General features: G+C 38.0%; 1 protein-coding gene across 1 annotated transcript in view; it reads right to left on the reverse strand.

Annotated features, from left to right (window-relative positions):
• Positions 1-1,923: 1,923 nt before the first annotated feature.
• The window catches only part of JHY (junctional cadherin complex regulator), an 80,931-nt gene continuing 72,302 nt past the window's right edge, over positions 1,924-10,552 (reverse strand). Inside the window, exons 7-9 of the mRNA XM_023742972.1 lie at positions 4,859-4,939; positions 3,961-4,089; positions 1,924-2,129 (exon numbers count right to left, since the gene is read on the reverse strand). Of these exons, the coding sequence (XP_023598740.1) occupies positions 1,932-2,129; positions 3,961-4,089; positions 4,859-4,939 (408 nt within the window). The 3' untranslated portion in view covers positions 1,924-1,931. The remainder of the gene's footprint in view (positions 2,130-3,960; positions 4,090-4,858; positions 4,940-10,552) is intronic.

Here is a 10,552-nt window from a genome sequence, read left to right on the forward strand (position 1 = left end):
TAAGAATTCTGTGAAGTGTTGTTTGACATCAACCAGATCATTTAACCCCCTGCAGCTAAGACATATGGGTTCTTGACAGTATATGTGAAAGTGCCTGACGGATTTAGCAGTGCTTAGCCTCAGGGAGAAATGGTTGTGGAAAGTTTTTAAAATGTGCTGGGAAAAAAAAATGAAATATTTTGTTTCTTTATTGGTCAACATCTAAGTTTGAGTTGCTTTATATGCCTTTTACAACTTTTATCAATGTGTAAAATCCTCTTCGGAGCAATGAAGATGCCAGACTGTAACATTAAAAAAATTACAGGGTACATAGTAATGAATATTTCTAAAGATTGAACTTAATGATGGAAATTCAGGTCCAAAACTGAAGTTCATAACAACTAGATGCTCCTTGCCCCACACAGAGAAACAGAACAGCCTCTTCCTACAAACAAGTACTGTCCTTGCTGTTGAAAGCTCAGGGGTTTATGACTTGGTTACTCTCTAAGTAGGAGGGACTGACCTCAGAGTCACTTATGCTTTCTTGACCTGTTTCCTCTTCTGAAAAATTGGCAGTTGAGCAAGTAAACTCTTTCCAAACTCTAAATTCTTCTAAGATACTCTAATAGAAATAGAATATTAAAAAAATTTTTACCCTATCCCTTTAAATATGAAAACCAGAGAATGCCTCTATATGCATTATTTTATTTCCCAGAGTAAGTTCAAATTTAAGGCCATTTAGGAAAAAATTTTGAAGGTTGTTCATTCTTTTTTTAAAATAATTTGCCCATTTTTATTTTATTTTTTGTGTAGTCATTTTTTTTTTTTTAAATTGTACTTTAGATGAAGGTTTACAGAACAAACTAGTTTCTCATTAAACAATTAATACACATATTGTTTTGTGACATTGGTTGGCAGCCCCATGACATGTCAACACTCTCCCCTTCTCGACCTTGAGTTTGCCATTACCAGCTTTTCTGTCCCCTTTGAAGGCTCTTCATTCTACCTAATGCTTATAGAAATGTCTTCACTGTGTACCCTGAAGCTGCTGCTTCTTTTACAAAAATATTGCAGCAACAGTTTGGGCCGTGACTTTCCTGAACTAATTCCTCATATATGACATTGTTTTCCAAATATCACTGACACATGATTCCAACTATCTTCAGACACCTGTTATCTTTCCAGACTCTCAATTCTAATCACTTCCAGTTAAAAGCCATGCGTAGGGAGCTTTTATACTATATTGCAGTATATGTAAAATATATCTAACATAGGAGACAGTTTATCCTTATAGATTACACGGTATAGGAGTCAGTCTGTCCTTATAGATTCCTTATAGATTACATGGTATATATAACATGTATACAACATAGGAGTTAATCTATCCTTTTCTTATCAGGGGAAAGCCTGGTGGCGTAGTGGTTAAGAGCTATGGCTGCTAACCAAAAGATGGGCAGTTTGAATCCACCAGGTGCTCCTTGGAAACCCTTTGGGGCAGTTCCACTCAGACCTATAGGGTTGTTATGAGTTGGAATAGACTCGACGGCAATGGGTTTGGTTTTTGGTGGTTTCTTATCAGGAAGGTAAGAGAGAAAAAAATAGATACATTTATTTCTAGGTAACTTCCCAGTTTTCATTCTGCTAAGAAAGAGTAGAAATAGTTTAAGAAATCAAAAGATCCAATGTAAAACCAAAAGGCTTTATTCTCTGATTCTTATTCAGCCCCAATTCTAATTGGTTTGAAAATAAATAAATAAAATGTTTTTTCTTCCTAGAAAGTAAAAATATGGCACCATATAAAAGGGCCCCCTATTTTAAATCTTGCATGAAGCAAACCTGGACTGCAGTTTGAGGATAATGCTGGGTCATCACTTTTAATGCAGACAAGTTGGGTGGAGTTTCTCTTGCCCATGTCCATTCCTGGAGTATGTTTGGTCTCCTACGTATGCTGTCTACACAATGTGAAGGACTTTGAAAGCAGCCACAGCCCGTTTTTCTCTTTCGTGTCTGCTCTGCAGCATTTCCAACAGTGGGATTTTAGGTAAACTGTCTTCCTTTCCAGTAGAGGCTGGATTTTTTGTTTCCTTTGATGCATGATCAGTCAGATTTGATGATTTGGGCTTCGGGATGGTCTTAGCATATTCCAAAGCCTAAAAGCATAAAGATAAAATTTTAGTTGAAATGAGAAGTGAGCTCGAGATTTCTAAAATTAAATCTAGTCTTTGGAGATGCTTATTTATAATATAAATGGAGATTACTGCTACAGCCACTTCCCTAAGACATAGATGCAGATTGAGATCCAATGGAAAATGCAAATACTGTGATATAACACACGGTTTAAACAAAATAAATTAGCCACAAAACAATATGCTGTGGAAAACAAAAGTTTAATACATACAGTTGTGTCCTTGGGATGTTTTCTTCATAAAACTTAGTTTTATTCAAGTGTTTGGAAATAGATTGTCTAATGTGTTTTTCTATTTAGTTTTTGGCAGTCTTATTAAAACCAAACTTCTATTAAAGAGATAGCAAGAGATTTTCCATCCAAAGAGTTTGCAACCAGAGACAATGCTGTAGCTGATATAAAATTGAGCCTCTATTACATCAGTTATTCTTGTTCCTAGGCTCTTAGAACTCTAGAAATTATTAGAGGTTGAAAATTACTTTTTCTTTTCTTTAGTATATCTATAGAAACCTAGATGCTGACAAAAGGTAGTCCTTTTTTTGTGATATCAGTTCTGAAAGGCAGTACAATGGAAATGAGATAACTAAATATGATTTTGAAATCTGCCATCATATCAGTTTTGTTATTGAATAAGAACTTCTTGATAGCTGAAATGGGAATGGACAGTATATTTAGATCCTGGAAGGGGGAAAACCTCCACAACATAGAAAAACTCTAGACTTCCTAGTGTATGTAGGTGATTTATATAGGAATTTCTGATTGTAGATTTGTTGTCTTGAATCTTCTCATGAAAAAATTATGGATTGGAGGAAAAAAAGTGGCACTGTGAAACCTCAATCAAGTGGATTGAGGTCTTCAAGGTCTGAGGAAGAAAGGCAAAAAATAGAAAATACTATGGTCTATGAAACAGCACGTTAAGTACAAATTCCTAAAAGCACCAAAGGATCACTTGTCCCTCATGCAAAGGGTCCCACATCCTTGCCAGAATTGGATAGATCGATTGAGGCAGAGGCTTGTACTGCAAAGCTCTGTGTCTCCATAATATATATTTATTAACATCACAACTTGTGGTTGGATGCCATCTGAGAGAGAGAACACTCTGTATTTTATGAAATCACTTTTCTTAGATAGAAACCAGTTGCTGTTGAGTCGACTCCACCTCATGGCGACCCCATGTGTATTATAGTAGAGCTGTGCTCCGTAGGGTTTTCAATGGCTGATTATTTTGGAAGTAGGTCACTGGGTCTTCTGAGACACCTCTGGGTGGACTTGAACCTCCAACCTTTTGGTTAGCAGCCGAGTATGTTACCTGTCTGTACTACCCAGGAATTCCTCCTTGGAAAAATGTAGGGGAATGAACTTGAAAGAAACAATAAAGAACTTCTCTTTGACACAGGAGCCAATAAACAGCAAGAAGACACTGATTTCCTCAAAACTTATTTAAGGGTAGAAAATGAAATTGGTAGTTAATCAGGATTGCTAATTTCTTCTAAGAAATCAGTTTATTCTTTAATGTTTGTGGGTGACAAACTTAAAATACTATCTTTGGAAGTAAACAGGTGGAGGATTAAAGGCAATGAACTTCAGAATAAAACGGCCACTCTTACAGCACCACATGTATGTATGCCACTGTGACATACCTGTGAGTGATGAGTAGCTGCAGGGATGGCAGTAGCTATATCATCTCTCATGTTCAAAAAAATGGGGGAATTTATTATGTTATGAGGTAACAAAAGTTTCCTTTTGAGTTAATTCTGATGGAAAGGAGAAATAATGCCTTTATGGGAATTTCTTACCTTCTGCCGAGGGATGGCAGATTTCGTCTCAGTTTTTGCTGTTTGCGGTTTTGACAGAATGCATAGTGTCTTCATGTTGTACTCCTTAACTTGTTTCGCATATTCCTTTTGCTGTATTAATTTGTGCATCTGTTCAGAGAAGCAAAGGTATGATGAATCACAGGTCCTGCTAGATCTCTCTGCTCTATTTAAAGTGACACTCCTTGAGCCAGGCATATTGTATCAGCAGCACAGCAGAAGGGGGGTTGCCATGTGCAGGGTGACTGCGGCGAAATGGCAAAGTGAGTGCTTCTCCTGGAAACAGTGTCTCTCTGAGGAGGGGCATCCCTGAATAGCACACTCGGTGCTCCCTCAACAGTGGCTGAATCACATTCAGCCTTCTTTGTTGCATTTACCCAATTTATTTTCATTTTTGCTTCCAACTTTGAATTATACTTTCTTTTTATGCTTGAGTGCAACTGCAGTTAAAACACATTAAATGAAGATGTCTTTTCACTAGAGGAAAGAGAATAAAGTGATGCACTTTTCAGGGTCGGGAAACTCTTACCCTGAGTGTCTTCTCTGTAGCCACACTTCAAAATTATCAAGATATCTTTGTTGGGAAAGACCAACAACCACATAATATTCACATTTCTTTTCATGTACATGTGTCCCACTTTTCTGCTCAGGCCTTCAAAACTAAGAGGTGGATACATAAAACAACATTGGCCAAGTATTTTTATTTCACAGAAAAAGGAGCATCTAGCTCTCTATTACCAGTGCTACTTCAGAGGCATCTCTACTCAGAGCGAGATATTTGAATTAAGACTTGGCTTGAGGGGCCATCTTTATATAGTCTTGCTAAAAGACAGATAGGTGGAGTCCAAGCCTGAAAATGCAGTATGTGCATCACACTCACTTTGTCTCTGATGGACTCAATGTCAGGTCCCAGGCCTCCAAGCTTCACGTCTCTTTTCTGATAACCTTTCAGCTTGGAACTCTACGAAGACAATCAGAGACAGTTTAAGTGCTTGTACATCCTCCCAACTTGCCGTAGCCACAAAAGAAAGGGAGGAAGGAAAATGAAGAATGGGAAGACTGTGGGCTTGTGTTGGAGTGTGGGTGCATCTCCTGAAAATTCTTCCATTTCAACGGTAATTATTGATGATAGTCTCTTTGGTGATTTGTAGCTAGTTCGCTTACATGTTTCAACTTTTCTACTTCTGCAATAAAAAAAACAACTGAACTTCTGAAAATTATCAATAAAAAATTTCAAGCTAGTGAAGTGTTGCTTTGTTATTACTGTTTTTTAATGTTACATGTACATTACCACTTTGCCACTGCTGCAGTTACTTCACATCCAGTGTTGCATGGTTCGCTAAACCAAATGTTTCCCCTGGAAAAGCCAATCTGCATGAATTAGGCAAGCACATTACTTCAAAAAGAATCAACCTTGTCTTACGCTGCTGTAGCTTTGTCCATTAGTGACACTACTGGATGGAAGCGAAGAAAGTAGCAGCTTTTAAAATTTCTTATTGATAGCTGGAAAAAAAGATAATTTACAAAGAAAAAACAACTGCTTATAATCCAGGTACAATTAAAAACAAAGTAAACATTTAAGGGTCTTGAAAAATTCTACTGAGAAGCACATTTTGTTTGGGCACAAAGAAACTGATGTAACTCATTAGAATTATACATTTAAAAGGACAGAGAAAGACAATTTAATTGTTAGATTATAGCACTTAAGCACAATAATAATAATAAAAAAACCAAACCCGTTGCTGTCGAGTTGATTCCGACTAACAGTGACCCAAAATACTAATACTCTCCTGACCTTAGGGCAGATGAAGACGTTCCCCAACCTGTCACTTTCAACATTAAAACTGAAGTTCAGACTTGCCACTTGCAGTAGGTCCTCTCGTGGGGAAACCAATCCTTTTTTTCTTTCAGTTTGTGAATTAATTTGATTTCCTTCTTTGGGAAGGATAGCAAAGACAATGCAAAAGACGGCAGTAATTAGGCTGGGGCACAACTCTGTTGTGCTTGTAAGGGAGAAAGAAAAGCCTCCTGAAGAGGCAGATGCTTGGTACTTGCTGTGATGATACTAATTAATCTAGATGTTAATGATGAGGTTTAATATTTTCATACATTTTGAAAGCTCCTTTTAAGTATTAAGTCCCAAGATATACAATATATCTAATATGCTCTTTTCTAAGATATAATTTGGCAGAGATACTGGAGAGACTTAAACAAAATAAACATTTCTCATATTAGATAAATTAATGATTATAACTCTCCAACCTTAAAAATGAATTCATGTATACATATTGTATTAACAATTACAAGAATGGGTTCTACTCACAGTGAACTATTGACTAGTGGCCTCCCAGAGGTCATCATCAATTAGCTTCTCCATTGCAACTTCCCACTATAGGGCTCTAAAGACAAATCCTTTTTCCCCAAACTCCCCAGAACTGAGCCCTAGCCCAAGAGGTGTAAGTGGGAGTTTGTTGGAAGCTTTTATTTGGGCTGGTGTAACCCCTTCCCCTTCCCTCTTTCTTGCCTCAAATATGGACGTGATGGCTTGAGCTGGAGCTGCAGCAGCAATCTTGCAGCCAAGAGAAAAAAAAGCATAAGATAATCACACAAATATTGGTTCTGATGTTTTGAGCTGCAGAACTACCAGCACTAGTGACCACCTACAGTGGACTAAATGCATGTAAGAAGAAAAAAACCTGTATTTTTGGAGTCACTCTAAATGGCAATTCTGTTACCAGTAGCTGAAGGCAATCTTTCTAACATCTCAGTGCTTCCATATCATAATTCAAAAGGGCCCAAAATCATGTGACATTTAGGCAACACTTCTACACTACAAGGATTAAATTTTCTGTAAATAGACTTTGCCCAGTTAGAATGCGGAACATTTACAGTCAAAACACTTTTAGTGTGTCTAATTCTAAAAAGTGAGAGAAAATCCTGTTTTAAGGAAGGTCGCTATGGGTCAGAATTCTCTCAATGGCACAGGGTTTTGGTTTTGGACTAAAATTATTTGAAAAATTAATAGCCTTAAAGTATACAGAAAAAAAACTGTTCATTGAAGGCTACTTCAAAATCATAAATCTCATTTAATAAAACCAAAGTCGTCACCCAGCAAAATCACTATTAATACCTGCTTCCAGCTCTTTGTATCTATCTGCTCATACTTTTACAAAATTGTCCATACACTACAAATTATTTATATCATATTTTTCACTAAGCATTTTAACATTATACTTTATTTCCCAGTCAGTAAATTTTTTTAAAATTGTGGTTTTTATGCATAATATTCACTTGTCTAGTTACAGTTGAATTATTTAACATTTGAGATAAATTCACAGAAATGGAAGTATTGAGACAAAATGATGAACACAGGGAAGCCCATAAGTTAACACTTCCATTAGCAATGTGTAAGAATGAATGGTCTTTTGTCCAAACATTGATTACACAGGGTGTTGTCACATTTTAAAACTTTTGCTAACTTTAAATAGGTGAATGAGGCAGGGTCAAAATGGTGGAGTAGTCAGACACTTCCTTTGGTCCCTCTTACAACAAAGACCCAAAAAAACAAGTGAATCGATTAGATATGACAATCTAGGAGCCCTGAACATCAAAGGCAAAGTTGAGGAATCGGACTGAGTGGCAGGGGGAGGGAGAGACAGTTCAGAATCAGCGAGGAGTTGCCAGACCTGACTCGGGGGGAACTAGCACCCTGCAGCCAATGCACACAGTAAGGCAAGCAGTGGTGCTTGGGAGGCATTTTCCACATTGGGAGAGACCTAGCAGCAGTCTACTTGAGCATCCAGAACCAGTGAAAAGCAGAGCTCAATTGGCAAAAGATAAGTACTTGTGCCTGAACTACTCTGTGGATCAAAAAACACCTCCTTTGGGAAAATCCTCTCTCCCATTTACCTACCCCCTCCCCGCTCTGCACCAGTCCCCAGGCCAGCTTCAATGATTGCTGAGTCCCCTGGGCCAGAAATAGGACCTGTCATGTACCCTGAGCCATTCTCCTGGCCTTGGAGAGGGAACAAATTAACAAACAGGGAAAAATAATCTGCCAGCTCCCCTAAGCCAGGAACTCAGGGTAGGCACAGCTCCTTTGCCTAGGCACAGGCATAATGGATCCATGGACTTTGAATGCTTTTCACCCCTGCATAGACATGTGTGGGCCCATTTCAACAATGTAGGCCGTCATTACCACAGTACAACAGGGTATATACCTGAAGTCTAACTTCAACTGTTTCAGCTATATGGTGAAGTGGCAGTTTCATGACATTTGACACTGCTCTGCCCATTAAGCAGGGTCTTCATCTACCCACATCAGGGGCCTGAGGACTGGTGGCTCCACCCACGCCACCTGGCCACCTGCAATGGGTCCAAGAATAAGTGGTGCCTCTCAGTCCTTACAGCAAATGGCATTGGGTGCTCATAGTCTGGCTGCAAAACCTACCCACCTATGTGCTCTAGGGAACAGGGACATGCTTTCCTCCCAAACACTCGGGCAGCCACCAGCCCTTTGCATTTCTCAGCATGTGACCCCCTACTTCAGCCACATATCTGTGCCTACACCAATCACCTATGCCTTTCCAGGACTGTAGGTAAGAGCCTGCACCACACACTTGGTGACCGACTACCTGGACACCTGAGCTGAATCCACATATAAAAGTAAAGAGACTCCTGGGCTCAGCTACCTAGTGACAGATCTAACCACCTGGTGACAGGATGGTAGAGCTTCAAAGGTGCCAATAATCAAACTCGCTCACATGAGCAGCCTATTTGGGCATATCAAAACAAACAAAACAAGAAGCTAGGACACAGTAAGCACACATAAATAAATATAATAACTTATTGATGGCTTGGACACAACAGCCAATATCAAATCACATAAAGAGGCAGACCATGATGGCGTCAGCAAGCTCCCAAAATAAAAAATTTTCTGGAGGGAAAGAATTTCTTGGAATTACCAGAGGTAGACTACAAAAGATTAATATACAGAACTCTTCAAGACATCAGGAAGGAGATCAGGCAAAACGCAGAACAAGCCAAGGAACACACAGACAAAGCAATAGAGGATCTTAAGAAGGTTGTTCAAGAGCATAATGACAAATTAAGTAGGCTGCAAGAATCCATAGAGAGACAACCATCAGAAATCCAGAAGATTAACAAATTTCAGAATTAGACAACTCAATAGAAAGTAATAGGAGCAAAATTGAGGCAATAAAAGTCAGAATTAGTGAGATTGAAGATAAAGCACTTGACACCAACTTATATGCCGAAAAATCAGATAAAAGAATTTAAAAAAATGAAGAAGCCCTAAGAATTATGTGGAAGTCTATCAAGAGGAACAACCTACGAGTGATTGGAGTACCAGGACAGGGGGGCGGGGGCATAACAGAAAATACGGAGAGAATTGTTGAAGACTTGTTGGCAGAAAAATTCCCTGGTACTGTGAAAGATAAGAAGATATATATTCAAGATGCTAATCGAACCCCACACAAGGTAGATCCCAAAAGAAAGTCACAAAGATATAATCAAACTTGCCAAAACCAAAGATAGAGAATTTTAAGAGTGGCTAGCGATAAACTAAAAGTCATTTACAAAGGAGAGTCAGTAAGACTAAGCTTGGACTACTCAGCAGAAACCATGCAGGCAAGAAGGCAATGGGATGACATATAAAAAGACTTGAAGGAAAAAAATTGCCAGCCAAGGATTATATATCGAGCAAAACTGTCTCTCAAATATGATGGCAAAATTAGGGCATTTCCAGATAAACAGAAGTGTAGGGAATTTGTAAAAATCAAACCAAAATTACAAGAAATACTAAAGGGAGTCCTCCAGTTAGAAAATCAGTAAGATCAGATAACAACCCAAGACTAGAAAAAAGGACAGAGCAACCAGATATCAACCCAGATAGGGAAGTCACAAAAATAAATCAAAGCTAAAATACTGAAAATAGGGAAACAGAGATGTCAGTATGTAAAAGATAATAACATTAAAACAAAAAAGAGGGACTAAAAAATGTAGTCATAGATTTTTCATATGGAGATGAAGTCAAGGCAATATAAAGAAATAAAAGACTAGTTTAAACTTAGAAAAACAGAGGTAAATAGTAAGGTAACCACAAAGGAAACTAACAATCCTACACATCAAAATAAAAAACAAGAAAAACATAAAGACTCAGCAAATACAAAATCAACAACAATGAAAATACATAAAGAAAAACGACTCAGAACACAAAATTAAGTGGAACAAAGAAACTGTCAACAACACACAAACAAAGACATCAAAATGGCAGCACTAAACTCATACCTATCAATAATTACACTGAATGTAAATGGACTAAATGCACCAATAAAGAGACAAAGAGTGGCAGATTGGATAAAAAAACATGATCCATCTATATGCTGCCTACAAGATACACACCTTAGATTTAAAGACACAAACAAACTAAAACTCAAAGGATGGAAAAAAATATATCAAGCAAACAACAATCAAAAAAGAGCAGAAGTGGCAATATTAATCTCTGACAAAACAGACTTTAAAGTAAAATCCACCACAAAGGATAAGGAAGGAC

The sequence above is a fragment of the Trichechus manatus genome, unplaced genomic scaffold, assembly GCF_000243295.1.
Source record: "Trichechus manatus latirostris isolate Lorelei unplaced genomic scaffold, TriManLat1.0 scaffold00227, whole genome shotgun sequence".
NCBI lineage: Eukaryota > Metazoa > Chordata > Mammalia > Sirenia > Trichechidae > Trichechus > Trichechus manatus.